At 42.4% G+C, this 27600-nt stretch overlaps 1 protein-coding gene across 1 annotated transcript; it reads right to left on the minus strand.

Annotated features, from left to right (window-relative positions):
- Positions 1–337: 337 nt before the first annotated feature.
- Positions 338–18698, minus strand: TRAM1 (translocation associated membrane protein 1). The gene is made up of 11 exons (XM_072151770.1): positions 18265–18698; positions 13906–13969; positions 12044–12162; positions 10904–11020; positions 9066–9124; positions 8395–8479; positions 7135–7205; positions 4756–4860; positions 4189–4332; positions 2151–2305; positions 338–814 (listed from the first exon to the last, which is right to left on the minus strand). Exons 1-11 carry the CDS (start codon positions 18385–18387, stop codon positions 741–743), a joined length of 1116 nt encoding a protein of 371 aa, XP_072007871.1. The 5' UTR covers positions 18388–18698; the 3' UTR covers positions 338–740.
- Positions 18699–27600: the final 8902 nt, after the last annotated feature.

A 27600-nucleotide genomic window follows, 5' to 3' on the forward strand; every position in this document is an offset into this window, starting at 1 on the left:
CCAAACCTGTGAATTATTGTACCTCTATCCAAAGAAATAAACCCCCCCCCCCCATAAAGGACTTTCCCGTGTTTACAATTCATTTTTTTTTATTTTGTTGTTTTTAATCAAATAAGAAAAAAAAGTTGGCTTATAAAAAACTGAAGTGAAAATACATTTATCACAGCATTTACATCTTTTAAACATTGTCGTTGGCATATCAAAAGAGTAGGATGCTGGAACTGTACAATGGGATAGGGACTGTCAGCAACACTTCACGTGTGTTACAATGAATCCGGATTTGCACTTCTTTCCTCCTCTTCACATTCATAAAATTCTTAATTTAGCTTTGCCGATATTGTGTCTCTTGACAGGAACAGGGGGGCGGCCTCTCGCTCTCTGACTGATGCAAAACGGGTAAAGCCAAATTTTTTTTTTTTTTCTATTTTAAGATTCTGACCACTTTTACTTCTGCTTTGTTCAGATTGTGACAGTTCTAGCATTAAAGGGATGCTAATAAAAAAAAAATTATGAAAAATTAAAATGGGGGTGGGGAAAAAACAAACAAACAAAAAAAAAACACCCTGTACATTCTGGAGACCGGGAGATTATATTGTTTGGAAACACTTTGCATTATCTGCTGTAACAGTAAGAATTCTGGTGCTGCGGGGCTCTGTACAGCACAAGGCAACTTCTCTTTGGGAGCAGAGGACATCGATTGCAAATTCTTTTATTTTAAAGGGCTTCATTTTTTTTTTCCTCTAAGAAGATTTTTCTTTGCGGCTGCGAGGGGAATCGGCTCCATTGGAGGTTACTGTGCCGTTGACGCCATTCTCTGGAGAAATAAAATAAGGACATTTGTAGTAAGTATTCTAAATCCTGTAAAAATTAACAAGTTTAAAAGGATTCTCTGAAAACCTGTTTAAGATAAAAAAGGGGGGGGGGGGGGCACACGCCCAGTGCTCTGAGAAATATGGCCCTCTTTCTTTTCGGTTCCAGTCCTACACAGACAAGGTGTGTGACTACTATGGTCAATCACTGGTGTCACTGATGATACAACACATGCAACAGGATCCCCACTACTATCCTCTATTCCAGGGCAGAATGCAACAGGGGCCACAACCAGGGCAGTGGAGACAGAGTCGTGATAAAATATACCGACACCGACTCCAACTCCAAACCTTTTAGGAGAAAGAGGACCTGTGAGCAGTGCAGTACAGCTGACAAGTACTTACCGATCCTGGGTCCTCTCTGCTCTGTGTCCTTACCCTTACACATACTACTAGTGTCAGGACACGGGGAGCAGAGCGGCAGGAGAGGACCATGGAGCAGCAAGGACTCTAACTGCACTCACCACTACCCGGCCGCCTACACCAATGAGCCTTTTTATAACTAGTGCACCCCTCTTCTAGGCTTTTAGTTGAGATGACAGTGGCTGCACTTTGAGTACATGCTCAGTGGCGAAAGCTCCTCTGCTACAAATCAGAGGAATATGGCTCTGGGAATGAAAGGCCGCATTTATCTCAGCACTGCGAGAGTGACCAGGAAAACAGGACTGTGGAATCGGTGGATGATTTTAGTGAAGCTGGAGTCCATGTTAGGGAAATTGAGGAGTTAGAAGTTTGGCTTCCCAACTCCACATCCCTGGTCACAACACTAGAACAGAGCATCATGTTTTTGGAACATGGACCAAAGGAAAAACGGATTGGAAGAGAGGTAGTGTTGGGTAGACTTATGATTCAATATATAAAAGTGTGTTCCATGGGGACGCTGCATGTCCCTGTGTCAGCAGATCTCTGGCAGCGCTGACTCGGTGCTGCAAGCAAATCTTAGTCATCTCATGTCATGTGGAGAGCGGTGATGCCACGGACTCGCAGCCTTGCACAGATGTCACCATTACTTTATCCTCTTTGCTGGCAGGGAACCAGGTAGAATTTTAAAACTGAATGAAACCAAGTTTATTATTTATTATAAAAGATGCTTGGGAATCAGTATTAAGCTGAGGTATGGGAACCTGTCATTAGGTCAAAATGTGAAATCATGATGACAGGTTACCTTTAATAAATGACCTCTTATAGTGGCCCCATTTAAAGCCCGACAGAAATTGGCCAAATAAACCCCTACCGTAACGTTCTCAAGCAGCTTTATATCTTACACCTTGTAACACTCACCTTTTTCCTTCCGTGATTTGCCTTTGGAGGCAACAGGTCTCTTCTTCTGAGAAGGCTGTGGAGAAGAATGTTCTCTCCATCTTCTCAGCTGGAAATTAATGAACTTCCACATCATATATGCCTGAGCTATGCAAATAGATGCCAACACGCAGATTCTGGAAGCAGACAGAAAAAAAGGCTGCGGCATAAGATAATTATAGAACATTCGCTTTAAACTAAGATAACACATCTTTATGTAAATGATCTGACTTACACAGAATTATCTGCACTGAATTATACATATGGAAGACAGAATGCGTTAGGAAGATGTGGAAAGAACTCCGATAAAATAATGGGCTGGGCGGGCTTTTAAAAAATAAATAAAATAACGTGTACTCGACTCCTCCGTTGCTACCGATGTCCAGCGTTGCGGGATCCGTGCCCCAGTTTGCTTACAGGGGCAGAGAAGCTGTGCTCAGGGACCTTTTGGCCGGCCGCTACCACCCGTGGGAGTGGACGTCCGGCAGCTCCCTGAGCACAACTTCTGTGCGCCAGTAAACAAACAGCGGCACGGATCAGAAAAACCGCGGGACATCAAGAGCGACAGAGGAGGCGAGTACACGTTTGTTTGAAAAGCCTGCCCCAGATGTTCTAACTCTCGGACAAGCCCTTTAATAGCATTGGTAGATGGGTATAGCCGTTTGTCAGATATTCTGGTCCTCTCTTTGGGGACAGTAAATTGGGTATGAAAATAGGTCACAAAATACTTGCTTTCACAGCCAATAATAGTGGCAGATATGACTAGCCCAACATAACCAGACAATTAGCAAACCCAGCCATAATCACGCAACAACATACGTCCTACAATTTCATCTGAAAGAGGACATCTCTGTCAGCACCATAGAGGAGCAGGATCATGCATGATCTGCTCTGTCTGCTCTGTTCATTTGGGGTACACCGGACTGCCATTCTTGTGATCCTTGTGGGTCCAATTACCGAAAGCCCAATCGATCAGCCAGTTATCCATTATCCTGTGGATAGGGGCCAAATTGATGTAACTGGGCAACCCCTTTCAAGGAAACCTACCACTTGAAGTGGCAGGTATAAGAAGGAAATACCGAGCACCAGCTCAGGGTGAGCTGGTGCCGGAGCTTATTTTTGTTAGTGTTTTAAACCGCTGTATCGCAGTTTAAAACACTTTTTAAACTTTATAGCCGAAGCTGCTTCAGCGCAGGGAGGTATGCGCACGGCGCTTACCATGCGCGCGGCTCTCCTTCACTTCCTATGTAGCTGCGCGCACGGTCGCGCGCATGGCAAGCGCCGATACCTCCCTGCGCCGAAGCAGCTTCGGCTATAAAGTTTAAAAAGTGTTTTAAACCGCGATACAGCGGTTTAAAACACTAACAAAAATAAGCTCCGGCACCAGCTCACCCTGAGCTGCTGCTCGGTAGTTCCCTCTTATACCTGCCACTTCAAGTGGTAGGTTTCCTTTAAAGGGGTTGTCCGAATTTTTTTTAAAAAACTATATGTGGCCGGGAGCGGGCTGACTAAAACAATAAAGCTGTACTTACCTCCCGGTGCCCTCCCGTATCCAGCGCTGCTGTCGCTCCGGTCCGGGCGCCATGTAAACAAACATGGCCGCCGGAGAAGCGCTGCATTCAGCTTCCGGCCGGACCCGACAACCTTCCGGCCCCCATACACAATGCTGTGTATAGGGACGGATAGGCGTACCCGGCCACGGCCGGCCGGAAGCTGAGTTCAGCGCTGCTCCGGCGGCCATGTTTGTTTACATGGCGCCCGGACCGGAGCGACAGCAGTGCTGGATACTGGAGGGCACCGGAGGTAAGTACATCTTTATTATTTTAGGCAGCCTGCTCCCGGCCACATATATTTTATTTTTTTTTTTAAACTCGGACAACCCCTTTAAGGACATGTAATTTAGTAAAGATAAAGCTTTTACAGTCACAACGAGAAAAAAAATTTCACCATTGTCTTTTCCCCCCAAAATTTAATAATTTTAACTAGTTCAGAGTCAAATTTTTTTTGTACATTTATCTACCTTATTGTGAGGATGTTGAAATTTCCAGTACTTAAGTCAAAGATCTGATTCTCTGCACGAGCAAGTCCAAATCCAACAGTAAGAACAGAAAGGATGAGTGTGAGGAGGCGACCCAGAACAAACAGGATGGCCCATAGAGTAAACCTGTCAACAAGAAATAAAAACCTTACAGCTTGATATACTTAATGTATACAACAGTCATGGATCAAAAGTACAGAGGGCATGAGAATGCCTGACTCGGTCAGCCAGAGTGGATGACAGTGGGAGGAACATCGCTTGATGACGTCCGCAGGGGGATACTGTAGGGGCACTTTTATATATTTCAAAAGGACACACGGAGGAGCAGTTTCACAGGGGTGGAGGGGAAACCGCTCCTCTATAGCCCCTCCCAGGTGACAAATAGCTTAGGTCACAGAGCACATAGAATTGAAAGTTAATATATCAAATCTTTTTTTCTGTAAAACCTATTTTTTATTCATTGATCCTGATGTGCCAAGAAACGAAAGCCCACAGCGTATATTCTATACAGCTATAATAGTAACATGCGCCATGCAGAGAATATCTTACCCTTTCTGATATTTTTCGTTACTGAAGTAGAAAAGGCGGGAAATGTGGAACAGAAACTCGACAAAGTAATGGAGAACCAGAAGAACCAAACCGAGATGAGTAAGACTGGAACAAAATTGAAAGAGACCATTAATCCAACCTCACGACTGTCCCAATATGTATATATTATAAGGATCACAATGCACATTATATGGCAGTACTTAAGATCATGAAACAGACTATAAATATACCCCCTAGATAAGTTAATGTATTATAACTGGGTGTGAAGTAGCCCTGTAGGTTGGGAGTGCCAAGGTATTCTATGACTTCCAATGATTTAGGAATCTCCATTATGTTTAATAACAATGTATGAACTTTAACCCCTTAAGGACACAGCCATTTTACAGCTTAAGGCTCAGTCCCATTTTTTGGATTCTGACCTGCGTCACTTTATATTGTTATAACTTTTGAACACTTTTACTTATCAAAGCGATTCTGAGATTGTTTTTTCCCCACATGTTGTACTTCATTTTAGTGGTAAATTTTGGCTGATAAGTTTTGCGTTTATTTACAAAAAAAGGAAAAAAAAAATGATGAATTTTTAGAAAAATTTGCCATTTTCGAAATTCAAAATCACCGCGTTTTCAGGTAGATCGATTTACCACCTAAATAACTTGCCGAATAACATTTCCCATTTGTCTACTTTACATTTTCATAATTTTTTAAATGTTTGGATAATTTATTTTGATGTCACGCGGCCTACAAATCGAATAGCGATTTTCCGTATTTTCAGAATTGACTATTTTGGGGATAAATACTGTTTGAAATTAAATTTTACATATTTAGTATCAAAAACTCCCTATAAAATCTACCCATTTTCAAATCTGCACCCCTCAAACTATCAGAAACAGCATTTACAAAGATTGTTAACCCCTTGAGATCTTCATAGTAATTGAATCAAAATGGCGGTGAAATTTAGAATGGTCGAATTGTGCTGGTTATACGTTCATTTAGCCCTAAAATTTACACATTTCCAAAAGATAAAAAGAGAAAACCCACCATAAAATTAGTTCTACAATTTCTCCTGAGTGCAGCGACCCCCCCACATGTGGGACATTACTTGTGTTATGGGGGCACAGCGAGACGCAGAAGGGAAGGAGCACCCTGCAGCTGCCAGGATTTTAGTTTTCTGGCTGCCCCCTTTTGAAGGCTATAAAATTTTCGCTTTTCCGTTATTTGGGCCATGTGACGGCATTTTTTTTTGCGCGATGAGATGCTTTTTCCAGTGTTACCATTTTGGGGTTGGTATCACCTATTGTTGAAAATTTAGGAACTTTTTTTTGAGGTCATGAGTAGAAAAGCATCAATTCTGTACTGGATTTTTTACTTTTTTTTTTTGTGTTCACCGTATAGACTAATAATCATGTTATCTTTATTCTATAGGTCGATATGATTACGGGGATACCAGACATGAATATTTTTTCTTATGTTTTACTAAATTTGCCAAATAAAACCCTAATGTGGGGGAAAAATCTATCATTTTTGCATCGCCGTCTTCCAAGTGGCATAACATTGTTACGTTTTTGGCTACAGAGCTGGTTGATGGCTTGTTTTTTTGCGGGACATGTTGTTCTTTGCATCAGTATCATTCTGGAATACATATGTTTTGTTGATCATTTTTTATTGCATTTTTAGTGGGATATAATAGGTAAAAATCATAATTTTTGGCGGGTTTTTACGTTTTTTTTTTTTACAGCGCTCATCATATGGGTTCAATAGTTATTTAGTTTTATTCTACGGATTGTTACGGACGCGGTGATACTATATATGTGGGGTTTGTGTTAAGATTTAGACTTTTTTGAGCGTTATATGTTTTGGGGCTTATGGGCATTTTTAGTGAAAAACATTTTTTTTACATTTTTTACTTGATCCACCATGGGATATGAACAAGCAATCCTCTGATTGCCTGTTCATGATAATACTCTGCAATACTGATGTATTGCAGGGTATTAGCAGTGCCAGCCTAGGCAGATGCATAGGCTGACACTTTGCCTTTAAGATGACGTCACAGACGCCATCTTAAAGGCACTGCCTTCGGGCTTCTCTGGGGTCCCGATTGGACCCCAGAGGTGCCATAGCAGCGATCCCCCCCCCCGAAAATGGCGCGGGGTGGGCCGATCGTGGGGTAAAGACCCCCGACCGCGGGTGTTAGCCGGGGATGTCAGCGGTAGATTACTGTTGAAATCCCGCGGCTAACGATGCCGGTTCGGCTGCTATGCAGCGCTGAACCGGCATAGACTCTGCGCAGTAGCTGTACAGCGCTAAGCGCCAATAGTGGGAAGCTGCGCAGTACAGCTACGGCGCGGACCGCTAAGGGGTTAAACAAAGCCCAAAACTTACTTTAGGACGTAGGCGCCAATAATATGGAAGAGGTACAGTCCAACATACAACAACTGGCGAGGAATATCTTCCTAAAAGAGAAAAGGTGAGACATATTAGGACTGGAAGAATTATACTAAAGGTTTAAAGGCTCAGATGACATAAAATACACTGCTCAAAAAAATAAAGGCAACACTCAAATAACACAACCTAGATATGAATGAATGAATGAAATATTCTCATTGGATAGTTCATTCTGTACAAAAGTTTAATGTGCTGACATGGATTTGGAGTCACCAACAAAATTAAAGAGGAAAAACACACTACAGACTGATCCAGCTTTGATGTAATGTCCTCAAAATAAGTCAAAATGAGGCTCAGTATTGTGTGTGGCCTCCATGTGCCTGTCTGACCTCCTTACAGCGCCTCAGCATAATCCTGATAAGGCTCAGTATTGTGTGTGGCCTCCAGGTGCCTGTCTGACCTCCCTGTAGCGCCTCGGCATGCTCTTGATGAGGCTCAGTATTGTGTGTGGCTTCCACGTGCCTGTCTGACCTCCCTACAGCGCCTCGGCATGCTCCTGAGGAGGCTCAGTATTGTGTGTGGCCTCCAGGTGCCTGTATGACCTCCCTACAGCGCCTCGGCATGCTCCTGAGGAGGTTGAGGATGATCTCCTCAGGGATCTCCACCCAGAACTGGACTTAAGCATCTCCCAACTCCTGGACAATCTGTGGTGCACCGTGAAGTTGGTAGATGGAGCAAGACAGGATGTCCCAGATGTGCTCAATCGGATTCGGCTTAAAGGAACAAGCGGGCCAGTCCATAACTGCAATGCCTTCATCTTGCAGGAACTGCTGACACACTCCAGCCACATGAGGTCTAGCATTGTCCTGCATGAGGAGGAATCCAAGGTCAACCGCACCTGCATATGGTCTAACAAGGGGTCCGAGGATCTTATCTTGGTATCTAATGGCAGTCAGGCTACCTCAGGCGAGCACATGGAGGGCTGTGCACCCTCCAAAGAAATGCCACCCCACACCATTAATGACCCACTGCCAAAACAGCCATTCTGAATGATGTTGCAGGCAGCAGATCGCTCTCCACAGCATCTGCAGACTTAGTCACATCTGCTCAATGTAAACCTGCTTTAACCTGTGAAGAGCACAGGGCGCAAGAGGCGAATTTGCCAATCCTGGTGTTCTCTAGCAAATTTCTATAGTCTTGAAAATACAGAAAACTCTTTGAATGAGAATATATCTCTCACACACAAAAAACATTTACCTTTTTTGTTTTCTGGAAATAAAGTTCTGGAAAGGCGTGAAACCAATAGGCCAACTGAGAAATGTAGAAAAACTTCACTTGGAATCTAAGGAACATATAAAAATCCATAAATAAAATCCATTCAAGAGATATTGTAACTTCCATCAACTTCTCTCATAACTACTCAGTACAGGAGAATGTGCCAGGCTCAAATGTAGTTGTGCACAGACAGATACTAGTCTCCAATCTACTACTCTGCACCGAGCCATTACTCCGCTATTACTTCTAGAAGAGTAAATTGATACCTGGGTGGTACATACTTTTCTGTGGGACAATGTACAATTAGTGCTAGCGTGAGAACACACTTATCTAGGAATAAAAGCCGAGCGATAGAATTTTTATTTCATGGATAACGTAGGCATCAACTATAACAGACATATCCGGAGAGGAGACGAATATTTAGTGTATGGTTTACAAGTGCAATATCCCTGCTAGTCTGAAAGGAGAGGTGCATGGCTCTTGCTTTATTTAAATGATATTAATACACATATAATAAGTCACATCTCCATACACACCGGCGTCAGGACAGAAGACAGGGACCTCATTCTCAAGATAAGGGAGGGGTCCTGTACAACCCTCACAAACACCAAAGAAAATATACAACTTTGGGACATTATTTAGATGGTACTTACGGAAAATAAGTGTGGGGGTAACCTTTCCATAAACTTGTTGGATCTGACAGGTAGTTCTCCTATAGAAGAGAAAACAGAGATGGACTTGGATGAGAATATAAAGCTCACCATCTATCAGGCATAAGACAAAGCTTCTGTTCTGTCACGGGTGGATTAGGCCGCATTCTTTACCATTACGGCAGTATCCAAACATTGTAATTAGTGGTTGTGCAGGTAGTGATTTTGCTGAAAATAACATTAGCGTTCAGAAATGGTTACTATAGAAACGCTAATACCACAAACACTGCAGACTCTTCATTTCAGCGCAGCATCCTCAGCCATAGCAGGAACAAAGAGATGACATACTGCACGGACGCTTGTACACATGAAGCCTGGCTACTTATTATGCATCTATAGACTCCCAATATGGTAGATGTCACATAGGTGTACAACAAGCATTCGGCACCAGCATAATAACCAATTGAAAACATATGTACACCTAGCCAAGCATTCTGGTCCATTTTTAAGCATGCGTTTGCAGTCCGTTTAAAAAACAGATGCGTTTTTACCATTTATCATGCGTTTGGCTGCTTTGAACCTATTTATATTACTAGTTAAACAGGTTAAAGCAGCCAAACGCATGGTAAACGGTAAAAAAACGATGCGTTTAAAAAAAAAAACAAAACAAACCAAACAAACATGTTTTTAAATGGAATGAAAACGCATGCCTATAAACGGACCAAAAACGCCATGTGTGGCATCACCCTCAGGGTGGTGGCACACGTGATGTTTTGAACCTGTTTTCAGGCCGTTTTTTAAGCAGTTCGTTAAAAACTTACTCGCTGGCGTATATATGGACTATACAAGTCCCCCATAGACAGCAATGGGCACACGGCGCCCTACGGGAGCGGTATAGTGCAGCACACGTGTCGCACCGTGCCGTTCCGTAGCCCATGGAAAGATAGGACATGTCCTATGTTTCTCCGGAACACGGCGCAGTGCGCTGTGTATTCCTATGGAGAGGGGAGGGGGTGAGTAACACTCCCCCCTGGCGCTGATGTGTATGCCCCCCATACTACGGTAAGGCGGGCATACATAGTGTGCATGTAGCTTAAGGCTGGCGCTACACGTAGTGCTTTGTCTGCGCTTGCAAACGCAGACAAAGTCGCGCCCACCGGGGCGGGCCTCGGCCCGATCGCATCGGGGTTTCTATGGAAACGCCTGCGATCGGGAACAAGCCGCCGGTGGGCGCGACTTTGCGTTTGCAAGCGCAGACAAAGTGCTACGTGTGGCGCCAGCCTAAGCGTGATTATCTAAGGCTGCATTCACACAGCTGTGCCAAGGGGTGATGGGAGTCTATGCACCTGATGGTTGTCAATCAAACAATCCCACTCCCAACAAACACTGCAGAAAGCACTAGTAGAGTGTGTGAGAATAAGGAAGAATGTACTCTGTATTTCTAGAAGTTTTCTTTCCTGCAGGCTCTGTGTGCAATTTCTTATTGTCCCTGAGCTGGTAGGGGAGAAGAGACATTCTCACACCTTCCCTGTCCATAGACTCCACAGAAATTGGACACCTTTGTAAAATCCTGGCTCACAGAGACTAGTAGTGAAGTGAAAGTTTATCCAGCAGGCAGGGGGCATGAAAAGATGCACATTATATCTTCAGAATGATGCCATTACAATAAATGCCCTGGAAATATAACATAACACAGGCTGGGAAGAATTATCATTACAAATGTTGCTTTTCAAGGCTGTTCCAAATATTTGGACACTAGAACAGCAGTTTCACAGCCGCAATGGAGTCTTAACAATCTAAACAAGACACAACAGCACGACAAGAGTATAAACTGTACTTACCGATACAATGATGCTCGTCCCCCAGACACAAGAGAAAAAGTAAAAAGCGCTCAGCTGCCCGGACTCATTGAACTTGCTGTGTTTTGTCTTGGAAAAATGCATGCGCCTGTTAATTTTCTGTAAAAAAAAAATTTGCAACAATGAATAACGCAAAAGTTCTCTTTGCCTTTTTTCTGGCTCAAAGCAAAACTGCTGCAGCCCCAGACCACAATGAAAGTGCTCGGCTATTCTTATTTTGGTAGTAGCAGGCTCCTATATTGATCCCACTATACGTCTTAGCCCTCATTATAAAGACATTTCGTCACAAATTGTCATAAACAGAGGAGGAGAACAGTGCGTCAAGTGCGTTTGTTTTTTAACATTTTTTCATATAAACCACTCATAATAGAAGACTCTTACACACTCTTCTCAGAGGAGGGACAACATCATCAAATTTGTTTTTGGAACATATAATGCCAACCATTAGAGGCGAATTGGTTTTATCATTGTTTCCACCATATATTGGCGTCAGCACTAGCAGAATGAAAGACAATGCGCTAGGCCCATCTCCACTAGTTTAAGGCTACGTTTGCGTTATATTGCGTTGTAGCCATTTGTTATAAGGAAAAGTCAGGCGGCCAGGACGTATCCCACTCTATGCCCATACAGTATAATACGGCCTCTTCCTCCCCTCAAACCCGAAAGTGGGTGGAGGAAAGAAAATGAGTGCTGTCAATGTTCAGGATGTTTCCATTTATACACAGTTACATCATGTGTACACTCAGCGGAGGCCGGGGATGGATGCTATTACTGCATCTGCTGAGTATATAGGTCACACAGCAGGAAGATCCTGTGTCTTTCCATCATGCGTTTACTGCTAGGTACTACAGACAGAGGCAAAAAAGATGCCTTTGACTGCCAGTGTCTACGCCCAGCAAACACATAAGGAATATATGCTGAAAGTATCAAAAAAACTAAATGTTAATGTAGCTTTATAGAGATAATGTAACAGTCAGTCTTGCCAGTAAGTAGAGAATAAGAGGGAGGACTCTTATTCTCACCAATTGTGGGTGTCTCAACTGTTGAACCCACACCCATTAGCAACTTTAGAGCGTATATTCCTTTCAGATAACTTTTTGGACATGATTCTAAGCTACTTACATCCAGGATGTATTCTTGTATAACAGCATGTAAGATTATTGCTACGAGCATGTAGAAGAAAACGGTGGCCACATCTTTGATGCCATAATGATACAATGAGACTGGTTCAGCGAGAACACCTGTAAGACAATAAACCAGTCACTTTAATACACATAAGGACAAGTTACATCTACAGAACAAAGGAATACTGATTATTCCTTAGCAATTTTTACTTTTATGTATCCTTTAACTCCAAGGCAAACATACACATGGATCCTGCTGGAAGCACACGTAAACGAGACCCAGGCGCCCTCCAGTCTTTACCCCTCAGAAAGACAAACAGGCGCCATACGCTATACAGAGCTGTATCTAGGCAGAAGTACAGCTGCAGATTGCGTTTACCCCTATTTATATTATCTTAAAGAGCTCATTCAAGTAAGTTGACAACGTCCTGAGAAATGCTTCAGTCTCCATTGTTTGACCCCGTGTTCTTATATAGTACACAGTGCTAGTAACCGCCTTCTATTTTGGGGCTTGTGTTTTATCTATTGTTATGGATTATTTCATAGCCTATAATAAAATGTATTTAAAGCCCAATAGAGAGGAGAACAATATAATACCCAGTGCCTTCACTATACAGTCTGTGTCATGTAACATTTATGATCAATGTCTCTACGGTATCTTGAAGGCTATAACAAATCACTTTAATGTGCTGCACAGTAATGAGTCAAACTAAAGTTTTCTGAAAGTCAACGATCAGGAGAAATGTACTGAATTGCTACAACCACTTCCCAAGTAAAATCAACAAAGAGATGAAGTAACCGGACATTAAGCTGATACATTGTGTCAGTGAAAGATGCTAATGCTGGTAGCGTGATATAACCTGGACTCCCGCAAAATGGAAAAGGAAATGCAGCAATGGACAAAAAAAAAACAAAAACACCTTTAAAAATAAAGTTATAAAGTTTACACGTTGATTAAAGTTTTATTTACACAATGAAAAAAAAATCACCTTTTTTGTTAGAGCACCACTCCCCTCCTTGAGATGATCTGTTTATACTAATAACTAGAGATGAGCGGACAGGAACTTTAAGTTCTGCTCCGGATGCGTCACGCTTGTCACAGACATATTGCCAATTGGTGGCTGTCCAGCCAATCTGGCAAATTGACGGCGCCAGCTACTAGCCATAGCTGTGACACCCCTGGCTAAGTTACAGCCATTGCTAGTAGCTAGAGTTGTCAATTTGCCACATTGACTGCACGCCCCCCAATCTGGCAATATGCCCGTGTTGCGTGAGGCACCCCGGACCAGAACTTAAAGTATGGGTCCACTCATGGAACTTTGATTCCTAATAGAAATTAAAGAATGAATTGACAACTGGGAGTTATCATTTGTGAATGTGTCCTGACAAGGTTTGACAAAGCCCAATCAGTGCTACCAGCGACACACATCCATGCTCGGTCCGTGAAAACCGGATTATGCGCTGGCCGGACTCATCATAGCGATATACACAATACAAGGAGTCTCTTCTTGCTGCTGTTAGAGCAGCGCCGACACTGTGATCAGCATAACAGCAGGGAAGAAGGGACTCCTTATATACCACTATGATGCTTTGAGTCTGGCTCTGTGCACCGTGGTCAGTCCATGAAATCTATACAAGCGTTTTCACGGATCAAGCCTTACTCTACAGCCTGATGAGAGGAATGGCAGCATCCAATTGACACTTTATTCATAGATTTCAAGGAGGAGCAACAGAGGAAGGACACAAGGAAGATACACTAGGAAAAGATGTTCTTTCATGAAGGCTGTGGGTCCATACAGACACAGTTTCAAGGCATTTAGTGCAATGTCAATGACATAAAGAAGATTCTTAACTTCTTACCTTCTACCGGAATGGTGACATTATACTGTAGTGTGACAAACATGACTGCTGCTTTTGCTGTAATCTAAAGAAATAAATAAGAAATAGATTATTACAATAAATCTTGTTAATGTTCTCAGCAAGAAAATAAAGGCAAGAAGACTTGATTCAGAGCTGTGCATGTCACATGGACAGCGCCCCAGCACCAGGTAGGAGGAAGCCGATGCCATGTTGTCAGGTGGCAATTTGTATGCAAATAATATGTATGCATAATACTCATGCATAAGGCATGTCCTTACACATTGGGGCGATTTGTAATTGTAGCTACGTCAATTTACTGGTGTACAAATGTGTCACAATTCGGTTTGTGTCAAGTTTAGGCCTTTTCTTTTGCAACAATTGCCAACCTACTTCACTTTAGCCTACTCGGAGCTACATCATACAGGTTTCCTTGCATATATTCTGCATTAAAATAGTTGGCTCTATCACTTGGCATCATACTATGTCATTCTCTATTAGAGGAATTGTTGGCAAGAGTACAAAAGCGCATGGCAAGCGACACAGAATTGCCATGAGCATTATGGAAATTGTAAGGCTGCATAAATACAGTTTTGGTGAATGCCACCAACCTAGTCTTAAATAAAATCATAAATTCTTGTGCCAGCATTCATGTAACAAGTACAGGCAGTCCACGGGTTATGTACAAGATAGGTTCCTCTGTTCTAAAGTTGAATTTGTATGCAAGTCGGAACTGTATGCAAGTGCAACTCCAGACAAAATTTGTTTTAGTCCCAGTGACAATTGGATTTTGAAAATTTTGTGCTGTCAGGGGAACAAGGATTATCAATAAAGTTTCATTACAGACACGTTACAGCTGACCATTGTAGACTGGGACTAAAGTAAAGCTTCCAGAGAGCTTCACCAGAGGTCACAGCGGGCAGAGAGGTCAGTCTGTAACTAGGGGTCGTCTGTAAATTGGGTGTCCTCAAGTCGGGGACCACCTGTAGCTGCAGTGTCTCCTGCACACTAACAGGTCACAGGTCACTTTGCAATAAAGGTTTTAGTTGCAGCTAGATTATAATCCAGCATAGGTAATAATCTGACACAGATTAAATACCATTGAAAGACTGAGCATCTGCACAGCTTCTTACTGACTTTTCATTGCCACAAGCTAAAGTTCCTCATGACAGCCGTGCTGTGCTGCCACGTTAACATCTCCTTGTAGATCTAGGCACAAAGCCAGAGTAACATGCTGCAGCCGCTGGGGCAGATAGAATATCCCAAAAGTGCAGGCCACCCGGAGTCTCACGTACATATACTAAAGCACAGACTGCCCATTACACTAACATATTCAGGTAACTTGGATAAAAGAGCAATGATATATTATAAATGCGCTGTATAATAAAACAAACCCCCAAGAAGATGCTGGTGGTGTCATAAATGCACAGGAGGTCAAGCAGCAAAATAATGCAGGTCTTGTAACAGACCCACATCCTAATAGTCTTTCAGAAAGATCAATATTTCAGTCACATGAAATGAATAAAAGATGAAAACAAAAGACATACAAACTGCTATTATATCAATTATTGTAAGAATAGTTACACATTATATGAAAACATACAAGTGAACATCTGTAAAAGATAACTACACAGACTGCTCTCGCTTACAACTCTGACTCTTCATATTACAAGAAGTAGAACTGGTTTATTCTATCAATTAGAATTGATAGAAGATAACATTGGCCAGAACAAGAGGGTCCAAAAAATACCCTCCCAAATCCCAACAGCCTTTGACAGGACTGGGTTCCTCCACTGACATGTCCATCTTATCACATACTTCTAGAGCAGTGATGGCTAACCTATGGCACTGGTGCCAGAGGTGGCACTCAGAGCCCTTTCTGTGGGCACTCAGGCCATCACCAAAGATGACTCCAGGTATCTTCCTGCAATCCCAGACAGCCCAGGACTTGCTGTGCACAGAGCTATTTTAAAGTGACAGCTGTACCTGGGACTATTTTCTGCTGTATTGGTGTCCTCAGGGTGCTGGTATCAATGAAAGCTGTGACAGAGGAGGGAGTATAAATCACAAATTAAATTTCTGTGTTGGCACTTTGCGATAAATAAGCGGGTTTCGATGTAGTTTGGGCACTCGGCCTCTAAAAGGTTCGCCATCACTGTTCTAGAGGAAGATTATAAGACAGAATACCTGAGAACTGAGAATTTCAGAGAAGAACTTAATCTATTGTATAGAGAGACGCAACAGGACATGTAACTACTCCAAATACACTATAATCCCTAACCTCTAAAGCCAGTCAAATACCACTACACATCTCAACACAAGCAATCACTCTCTCAGCCAATGGTGCTGTAGCTAATTCCCCCAAAAGCACGCAAGCTCTACCGGGCATACATTGTATTTCAATGGGGAACTCTGACAGGCACCAATGTGACTAAGTAACATCTATGTTACTCCTGACATTATCAGCATAAGGACAGGCAGCAGGTCTCTATATACAAGAGGAAATTATCTAATATTGGGACCATCAGTGGGTTCAGTCCATTAACAACTTAGTAGATAATGTACAGCATCAGGCTGAAGATAAGTGTAAGTTATTAGTAATTAATTATACATGAAAGAATTGGTAAATTATATTAACATTGCAGGCAGGGTCCAGTATCCACTTCCTAAAACACCAGTAAACCAGCAGAAATGTATAAAAGCTGAACATGTCTTTCCTTTTAAATCTGACGACTAAAGACAAATGCCGCCATATGGAAAGTCACTCCAGCCATCTGCAACCTACTGCTGTAAACTACAACTCCCAGCATGCATCTCCCACACTGTACTACAGCCCACAGGGCAATAAGGATGTATCACTGTCATATTTACAAATATCGTTACAAGTTTGTGCAAAGTCTTACCCAAAACACTTCCAATCATCTCCTACATATGTAGCACTGGACACCACGCAGGCACAGTCCCAGAGTAATCATTATTTTGGGGGTTATCTTAACTGCGTCCTCATACTTACTACACAAGTTCCCCTAAAGCAGTGACTAATGCAGTCTGACATCCATGAGACGGATAGATACTTATTACACAACTGCTTATTATTTTGCAATAGTCACTGTACTGACAGACACACCAAAAGGGCTCATTTGCTTTAGCGATGACGTGTGTCCTAACCAGAGTCTAATTGTATGTGTCACCAAGTCACCACTGGGGTCTTCCCCTATGCACTAAGCTGAATGTATCTACAGGACATATCATGCTTCCATTTAAGAATGTATTTTTGCACACGGGGTTGGGTCGGGCACTCATAGGGCTCATTCACACAAATATGATTTCCACGGATAGAGCACAGACCATTACTGTCTGGGTGGCCATTCGCATGTTCCGCCATCTAATCTTATGGAAACCATACTCTTCATTATGATTTTTTTTTTTGCGGATGCGAATACAAACGTCACACGGATAAAATACCGACACGCAAAGGAAACACCTGTGTGAACGAGCCCTTGCGATAATGAAATGACAACACTGAGCTGGCTGGGAGTTGGAGAAAAGAGATGAGTGGATCCAGGTTTAGCAGCGTGACCCAGTCGTATCTCCAGTTGAATGCCGGGGGTGTCAATCGGCGAGACCGGCCCTTAATCGAGCAATATGTCAGGGTCTCACGACCAAAGCTGAACTAACAACTACGGGTCATTTCTTTCTCTATTTGTGACGTTTTTGCTATGTTTGTGACAGTCACATACTTGTAAAGAATCTTTATTATATTTCACTACCTGCTTTATGTTGCAAATTTGAGCATGTTCCTCCAATATGATCCGCCTGATCATACGTGGTCAGCTTTATTGTGCCACGGTTTACTTGTTTACTTCATTTTACAATAAACTTTGATTAAACAGAAAACTATGGGTCAACTCATCTCTAGTTTTGAAACTACAACTCCCAGCAGGATCAGCGTTGTAACAGCTGGATAATAGCTGACGCCTGTTATGATACCTCATCACATGGAGGGATCACTTCTTATGCATTTTATAGGGCTGAAGACATTTCCGTTTTTCACCGTGAAGATGATTACGTGATAAAGATTTGGGAATAGTGACGGACCTCTCCCATGTTTGGAGCAATGTGCACCCATCATTTCCAAAACGTCTATAAAAAAAGTTGTACAATAGTAAAAAAAAGCTTAGGTAGCAGAGCAGTGCGAGGAGGGGGTGTGTGCGTGACAGCACAGGAACACGTAAGCAGTGTGTATGTGTGTGCAGATGTGCGTGTGTTACACTTGTCCCGGAGCACATGCTGCGCCTTGTAGTCCCCCGCACAAGTCCTGCCCTGTGTACCGCCAGTCTGCGCCTCTCAGGCCGCACTCACCTCGAACATAAGCCCCAGTAAGAAGAGCATGGCCAGGCAGGACACGATGTCCGCGTGGTTCTGGATGATGAACTCATGGCTCAGCACCGGGGGGGTCTTGCTGCTCTTCTTGCGGATGCCCATGATGACGGATGGCGCTGCTCTCTACACACCAGGACTAGTGGGGCAGCACAGCACCGGGTGCACTGCCTCCTCCTCCCTCAGAGATGACGCTATACACTAGCACTGCTTACACCACGTCAGCACTCGTGGGAGGAGCGACATCGCTTCTAGGGATCACGTGACGAGCAACGGCTGCCACTGGGGCGCCATGTTACTCCCGGGCAGACGCCGCAGTCGAGAGACCATTTTTTTTCAAAAACCTAAGCTTTACCAATAGTACTGGATAAACAAGGAAGGAAACGCGTCTGTGTGTGTTGAAGCGCATACCGCCGTTTTGACGGACTTGTTTGGGACACCCTGTGCAGTATTACAGTAACAAAGATGGCGGAACAGGGCGCAACGTCCCCTTTTTCCTACGTACGTGTGCGTGCGGTGACGTTGTGGGCGGAGTCTGGTCTGCTCCAGTAAGCATGTGGTGTTCCGTGGTTGGCTGTTGATAGTAACACGTAGGCTGTGTATACTCCTCACACTGGGCTACTGTCAGGGCCCGGGCTACTAGTACTTACCTGCATGTAGTACTTACCTAGAGACAGTAATGTGGCAGGTTTTACACCCCATTCCCTATCCACTCCCTCCGCCTAGTGATAAGTGCATGTTCACATGTGTAGAAGTAGGAAAAATGCTGAAAACTGGAAACGTATCCTCTAAGAATACACTAAACGCTTTATGTGTTTTTATTTACTTATTTTACTTTACTTTTATTTATTTGTATCTACTCATCGCCTTCCAGAATCCAAAACTTTTTTATTTTTCACTTTACTGAGCCATTCCTGGGTTTGTCTTTTTGAGAGACAAATTAAACTTTCCAACTGGCACCATTCAATATGTCCCTGTACTGGGAAGCTAAAAAAAATTCCACAAAAATAAAAATGATTGCCATAACTTTTTATTTTTTTTTTTTAGTGTGTATTATAGTCAATGTAAGGGGTCATTTTTTGCGGGGCGGCCTCATGTTTTCATTGATATCAATTTGGGAAATACCAACGATTTGACTTCTTCAAATTTTTATGTTAGGAGAAAAATTTGTGATTTATCAGGTTTTTTTAATTTATGGGATTATATTTTTTTATTTCAATAGATTAGGAATTTTCAAAAAGAATAAATATACCAAATATAATATAAAAATACCAGGGCGGGGTTGAACGTGAAGATACTTGTCCCCTATTCACAGGGATAAGAGGAAGATCCTTAAGGCTATATTCACACTGCCGTTGCCCGCCCGTACCGTACCGTAGCGGGCAACGGCAGTGTACGGGGAGAGGAGGAGGAGGTGAGCGCAGCTCACCCCCGCCCCTCTCCATAGCAACCTATGGCGCACGGCGCCGTATTACGGGAAAAGATAGGACAGGTCCTATCTTTTTCCCGGGTACGGAACGGTACAGTGCCGCACGTGTGCGGCACCGTACCGCTCCCGTAGGGTGCCGTGCGCCCATAGAAGTGTATGGGGGACGTATATCGGCCGTATATACGTCCCCCATACGTTCGTGTGAATATAGCCTTAGGGTTTATGGTTTTTATTCAGTTTTTCAGATGGGGTTTTTGATGTCCAAACCAGAAGAGTAATGAGAAGAGTAAAAAAAAGAGAGGAGTAGCACCTCTGAATGATATGTGCTCACCCATAATGATCCACACCCGCTTTTGGCTTCAAAACCTGCATCTGAGAAACTGAACGCACCCTTAAAGTGCTCCTTATGGTAGAAATCTTTTGCCGCATGCATCTCAGAATCTGCCCATTTCTTAGAACTGAAACTTCTAAAATGGTAATTGTTGCTCTGATTCACTCTCGACTAGACTACTGTAACTCCCTACTAATCGGTCTTCCACTAAACTCTCTCCTCTCCAATCTATTCTCACCGCAGCAGCCAGCCTCGTCTTTCAGACCAAATGCTACACAGATGCCTCCAGTCTGTGCCAGTCACTGCACTGGTTGCCCGTCTCTTTCCGAATACAGTTTAATTTAATCATCCTCATCCACAAAGCTCTGCATAATGCCGCCCTCCCTCACCTCCGTTTATCACCCAACCAGTGCTACTCGATCCACCAGTGACGTTAGATTAAGCTCTACCTTACCTTGAACTTCCCACGCAAGTCTCTAGGACTTCTCCAGAGCTGCACTAATTATCTGGAATGCCCTTCCCTAGACTATTAGACTAAGGCTACATTCAGACGGCCATATGGGGACGTATATACGGCCAATATACATCCCCCACATGCGGCACCGTACTGCTCCGTAGCCGGGAAAAGATAGGACATGTCCCATCTGAATGTAGCCTAATACACAATCTCAAAAGTTTCAAACATGCTCTTAAAACCCATCTCTTTTGCAAAGCTTATCACACACCCTAACAGCATGTAATTTCAATTTTCAATATGTTAATAACCCTCATTCACAAAGCTCTTCATAAAGTTGCACCCCCCTTCCTCTCATCTCAGTTTATCGTCCAACCCGTGCTCTTCGATCTGCCAGTGATATTAGATTATTCTCTTCCTTAGTTCGAACCTCTCATGCACGACTCCAGGACTTCTCCAGAGCTGCACCAATTCTCTGGAATGCTCTACCGCGGTCTATCAGACTTAAAGTTTCAAACGTTCTCTTCAAACTCATTTATTTAGGCAGGCTATCACACTCGCTAATTGCATGCAAGTTTAACTATTAACCAATGCTGGGTACTCCCCCTGTCTGTTATACAGAAAATGCTTGTCTGCAGTCCCATCGACTTTCTATATAAAATGTGGCTGATGGCTGGTTCAAGCAGCAGCATTTTTATTTATTAAATTATTTTTATTCCATCCCCCTATAAAAATGGCTGGACCATTATACAAGCTCTTATACCTCTTTTGTCACCCCCTCATTCTCATAGACTGTAAGGTCTTGTGTCACCCCTCATCCTCATAGACTGTAAGGTCTTGTGTCACCCCCCCCCCCCCCCCTCATCCTCATAGACTGTAAGCTCTTGTGTCTCATCATCATAGACTGTAAGGTCTTGTGTCACCCCTCATCCTCATAGACTGTAAGCTCTTGTGTCACCTCCTCATCCTCATAGACTATAAGACTCACTCCTATTGTTTCACATGACTGTTGTTACACACTGCACACCTCACACCCACATTTTATAGTCTATGCATTTAAATTGGACTGTTCCCTGACTACCCAGACAATATACATGTTTATCACGCAGTTATAGAATTGAATGACATACTGTCTAGATAATCTTAAAACTAATTAAAAGCATTAACAGGTGAATTCACACTTGTACAATAGCTCATTACACTGGTTAATCTTTAACACATCTAGACTGCTCCATCACTAAGATCCTGCCAAAACTAACACTCCTTGGATTCATGTCTCAATGACACAAGTCCAGGTAGTGCAAAGTATATTGATTAGAATCGGGATATTGTTTGCTTTGTCCTTTATGATTTATTATGATACTGCATTTTTTTGCAGTGGATGCCATAAAAATTAATATTAATAATTCCTTCATTTATATATACGACCACAGATGCATTTCTGATACACCGTAAAAATATGTAGCAGGCGCGTGGCTGTGGTCAGGACAGGAGCTCCTGACTCTATAAAGAAATAGAGGCTGACAGTGACGGGTGGCGCCATGAGTAAACAGCAGCACCAGAGGTGGTGAGTATGGGGATTTTATTGTTTTAATAGCCCCTCCCAAGCTATTTTTTAAAATCCTGGACAACCCCTTTAATTGAAGGTGTTCAGTCCTTAATGCCATCCACTGTTAAAAAATGCAGCATTGTAATAAATCATAAAGGACAAAGCAAACAATATCCCTATTATAATCAATATACTTTGCACTATCTGGACTTGTGTCATTGACACATGAATGCAGGGAGTTATATGATACAGGTTTTGAGGAACAACAAACAAAATACAATTGATAACATATACAGTACAAGGTGTAACAAAGAGGTGGGGACAGTGGAATATCTCACAGAATACACATTTACATCGAAGAACTAAAAATATATGTGTCAAATATCTTACCAATGCTACCAAACTCAGCCCCCAGGGGTAAATTCTTAAACCCCTATTTTCTATTGCAGATTACAATTCTCCAGGAAAATTACATTGATTTGACCTACGTTTTTTACATTTTTGGTGACAGGTGCACTGTAAAAGAAAAAAATGAAATGTGTGCAAAAATGTTGAAAAGGGGTATATTTCAATAAATACACATCCGATACAACATCTGAAAATGTATTTTTCTCAAAGCTATCCATTGTTTGCAAATTTGAGTCAATAATGAAAAGCATTCGATTTTTGAAAACTTTGTAGGCAATGAGATAAATTCAGGTCTTAAGATGGGGGGTGAGACTTACCAACACAAGAACAAGAGAGGATACGTATAATGGACTGCGGTAATGTAAAAGAACTTTATTAATTCATATGCATAATCACAATAACAACAAGACCATAAAATAAAAACACTTAAAAAGTACACCATGCAAGGTGTACTTAACCTCCCAGGACCTGTGTGTCCTGGGCTCCCCAGCCCAAAACCGACCCAATTCATATGCATACCCCAGGTATACCCCTGAGGAAGTCACCGGAGTAGGTGACGATACGCGTGGGGTTCGTTCCTCTCTCCTCCTCCCCACTCCGACCTTGCCTTCCTGCCTCCTTTACCTCATTATATGGATCTACACTAGGTACCGTATACTCTAGGCATGTAGGCTACTCCATACAGGACTGTTTGGTTTATTTTCTGCACAGGTCACTTTATGTATGCACATATTTCCTGCTGCAACTTGATATTTTCCAGCTGTATTTAGCACTTTCCTCATTGTCCTGCTGTAGACATTTGTCATTTTGATTGGGTCGGTTTTGGGCTGGGGAGCCCAGGACACACAGGTCCTGGGAGGTTAAGTACACCTTGCATGGTGTACTTTTTAAGTGTTTTTATTTTATGGTCTTGTTGTTATTGTGATTATGCATATGAATTAATAAAGTTCTTTTACATTACCGCAGTCCATTATACGTATCCTCTCTTGTTCTTGTGTTGGTTATATGCTTCCCTAGGATACGTGGACTAAATATTTCTCTTTATCTATTGGTAGTGCCTGTCCCATTTCTTGTTTGGTCATAGTACTGTTTGGGGTGAGACTTACGTTAATCATCTCTCTGATGTGTGAGAGGCCAGGACTCACATTACACCAGTCCCTCAAGATAACAGAATAACTACTACAGGCGGTCCCCTACTTAAGAACACTCGACTTACATACGACCCCTAGTTACAAACGGACCTCTGGATATTGGTAATTTATTGTGCTTTAGTCCTAGGCTACAATAATCAGCTATAACAGTTATCACAGGTGTCAGTAATGAAGCTTTAGTGTTAATCCTGGTTCTTATGACAACCCAACATTTTTAAAATCCAATTGTCACAGAGACTAAAAAAGTTCTGGCTGGGATTACAATGTTAAAATATAAAGTTCCGACTTCCATACAAATTCACCTTAAGAACAGACCTACAGACCCTATCTTGTATGTAACCCGGGGACTGCCTGTACATCTATTGTTCGTGGAATTTTTTTGTAGCTTTCCACATTTTTTTTTATTTTTTTTTCACTTTTTTAATTTATTCTTTTCACCTGTAACAGTTCGGAGAGCTTGACATCAGTGCTAAACTCTCCAACCACATTCATTAAGTGGTGTTTATGAAGCGTTTCTGACATGTATTTGTCATGTTTTCATTGCTATTTGAAATGAGATGCAAATCCATTGGGTAAAACACTGGAATGTGAAAGAGACACGATCTGGAAGGTGCTAAGCTGCTTCACAATATACTGGTAGTGGTTTATTAGGTCTATTTCTGCTGACAGGTTCCCTTTAAACTATTCATATAATTTTTTGTACTGTTATCCACCAATATCCCAGTTCAAGCAGTGGATAAACACCAGGTGGTAAGATGTCACACAGGTGACAGCTCGTTAGTATCACAGGGAGTCAATGCTGTGAATTGTCATAGTATAGTTCAAATTGTCACATTAAGGCCCCTTTCACACTGACGTTTTGGGGACTTAGAGATATATATCCCCATATATATCCCCCTGTATTGTGCACGAGATAAAGATGCAGCAAGCTCTATCTTTTCCTGTGTTTGGTGAAGGAAGGGGTGAGCAGCGCTCGTCCCTCTGTTACTCAAGCCATGGCAAGCATACATTTGTATGAAAGAGGCCTTATTGTGTAATTAACCCCTTTAGTAAGCTGCAGACTTTTTTTTGTGATTCTGATCTCTGTCTCCGGGTATTCTAACTTTGGATTCATGTTTTGACTATTCTCGCTCTTGTGATTTCGTACTCAGTTTATCTTCTTGGTTCTATTTGTTTGTATTGTCCTGTCTTTGTGTTATGCTCTTTGAGGGAGGGGAAGGTCTCCTAGCTATCCCTTGCTACTAGGGTTTGCAAGGCAATCAAGCAGAGAAGTGGGGATTTGTTTTTATGTCAGGACCCATTGGGGCACATTTACTTGCCCGGCCGACGGAGTTCCCTAAATACGGAGTGTCCGACAAGCGTGCACTCCGGCACGATTCACAAAGATCGTGAGCCGATTTCCTGCATCTGTCACTTCCCCGCTCAGGTCCCCTGGAGTTCACCTTCTTGTTCCCGGTGCATTTAAGTGCATGTCTTGCAACACAATTTTAAATTTTAATCCCGCGCTCAGTCCGAATATGTCGGATTGTACGATGGCCCTCTCCCCGATTTCTGTTACACGAAAGCCGCCGCGATTGCGCCAAAATCCGACTGTGTGAGACACAATCCCCTTCTAAATAGCTGTCACAACGCTGCAAATTCCGAAAATTTTTAAAAGCTGACGAAAGCGCATTCCGCAGACCCTTAGGAAATAAGCCCCATTGTCTTTATCCATTGTTCTAGTCTGTCCCCACAGCATGCATCACATACAGACTTTGGGGTGCTCAACAGAAGTTGTTAAAATCACTCTTCATAGGGAGAATTAGTATTTGGGGTAGTCAGACACGGTTTTCAATTTAAACACATCTCTAACACAGTGATACATACATATGTGATCTATAATGTGAACAATAAACCTTTCATTATTTGTGTTACAGTTTTTGGCAACTACCCAGAACAGTCCTATCACTAAAGAGAAATATTAAGGTATTATCCAAAATACTTTCAAAGGCAGCCAAGTGTCACCTTTGAAATTGCTTTCAAAGAAATCTGATTATCTGATTACAGCAAAGTAAATGAACAAAACCTGTGTGGTCAGAGTCTGCATAGAAAGAGGACTGAGTGCTCCAGGAATAATGCAGCATCAGGATGAAACTCTGTAGCCGTGTACAGGAATTGATTTTCATCTGAAGATTTCTCCAGACTCTTCCATAAACATGCAAGTTCAGATTCAAATGGCAAACAAGGCTAAGGGAATATCTTGGGCCTCTCTGTCTGGAGGAAGGTTAATCTCTGCACCACTTGTCTAGGGCCATCACCATATTGTCAACCGCTAGGATTTAACCTGTATTCCCTAACAGCCTGTAGGGCCTGAACACTGATATGATAAGCCATGCAATTGCCTCCTTTATAATAGTGGTTAAGTCCAACTATGACCTTATCCTAAAAAACCTTAAAATGAGACTTTCACATGCTGTAATGACTCTCCCTCCATTTAGCAGTAACTTGATGTCACTAGGCATCAACCCCTAACTCAAGTTTAGGATCTGGATAATCATGGACATTTTCTCTGCTTTTAGATCACCCACGGGTGTTGCTTAGTGGTAGAGATGAGCGGATCTGTTTTAGTTCGGATTCGGCCATGCAACCTGGACATATTGAAGGATAAGTGGCCGAACAGCCAAATTGGCAAATTGACTTCCCTAGCCATGGCCATCCAGCAATATATCCAGTTTGTGCAGCCAAACCCAAACTAAGACTACAGGACCACATATCTCTACTCAGCTGTCAAGTATTCACAGCATCTCATAGCAATAGAGAAATAGTATTACTCCTGACCAGGCCAATAGGTAACCTGTATATTGGGAGCCCCCATCCTGGTAGTTTCTGGATCACTGTATACTGTAGCCTACTAGAGGTCAGTGTTGTGTTTGTCAGTGGTTTGTTTAGTGGTGCTGCTCCATTCAGACATATAAGGAACCGCTATTGTGATTGTTTGAGGTCCTACTAGAATGAAAAAGCTTACAGAAAGGGAGCAGGGCTTAAAATAAAAAAAATACTATTGCATTTATCCATCAAGTAATGGTATCAGACTCATCATGAATGCAAACTACAAAATATGTGTAGGTGTAAAAAAGGTGTAATGTATAGAGGTCATTTAGTGACCATGGAATGTATTGTACGCAGCTGCCTTACTCCAGGGCTCTGTAAGTGATGTATGCCACGCCAGAAGGTTTGAAAGAGCAAGTTAGCTCATATTATACCATATATGAACTCAAGCTCTGCTCACCCCTACATCCAGGACACTGCCTATTTATAAGCCTGAAAGGCTACAAGGATTTGCTGCACTCACTTGACCTGAAATACTGATCTTTAGTACTAAATGCAGCCGATAAAATTAAGCTCCTCAGCATGCTTATCTTCAAGACGGGAAACACCACTGTTCCAAAGAACATTGGATTAGGGAAATGGGGAGTCTTGAGAAACCTTTACAGATGGTTTCAGAATACATTATCATTTATGTCACCTGTAGGGAAATGCAGTTTTTGAACCAGTTCTTACCATTGCTTTGTTAAAAAAAAAAAAAGCCATATTGTCATGCAGGGTCTGGGAATGGACAGGTGGACCCTGACATTAAACCCCCTTTTTCTGTCCTTACCTGATTGCCTCACCTACCCTAAGTGGTAGGGAACAACTAATTGACATTCCCTTTCTGTGCCAAAGTGTAAAACACAGACATCAAGACAAGACAGAACTAATAGAGGTTTAGGATCGTGTCAAAACCAAAAGGACAAGTGCAGTAGAAAGTCAAAAAGCAAAAGGATAATCTGAATACAAACAAGGGGTGAGGGTGTCACACTTTTATTATTTTGACTGTGGTGGTATCTCAAGGGGGCTGCAAATGTGGCATAGACCTGAAATCTAGTTCATCAGAATCTGCCCTATGGTGTGCCTTCCCTTCTGTGCCCTTCCATTCGACAAATTGCAAAAAAAAAAACATTCAATGCGTTTTAATTC

Source organism: Engystomops pustulosus, chromosome 5, assembly GCF_040894005.1.
Source record: "Engystomops pustulosus chromosome 5, aEngPut4.maternal, whole genome shotgun sequence".
Classification (NCBI taxonomy): domain Eukaryota; kingdom Metazoa; phylum Chordata; class Amphibia; order Anura; family Leptodactylidae; genus Engystomops; species Engystomops pustulosus.

Coding starts and splice junctions, on each gene's coding strand:
- TRAM1 (XM_072151770.1), bottom strand. CDS start 18,387: ATGGGCATCCGCAAGAAGAGCAGCAAGACCCCCCCGGTGCTGAGCCAT. Junction 9,125..10,903: donor GGACGAGCATCATTGTATCG/GTAAGTACAGTT, acceptor TCTCTTCTATAG/GAGAACTACCTGTCAGATCC. Junction 815..2,150: donor CAAATCACGGAAGGAAAAAG/GTGAGTGTTACA, acceptor TTATTTCTCCAG/AGAATGGCGTCAACGGCACA.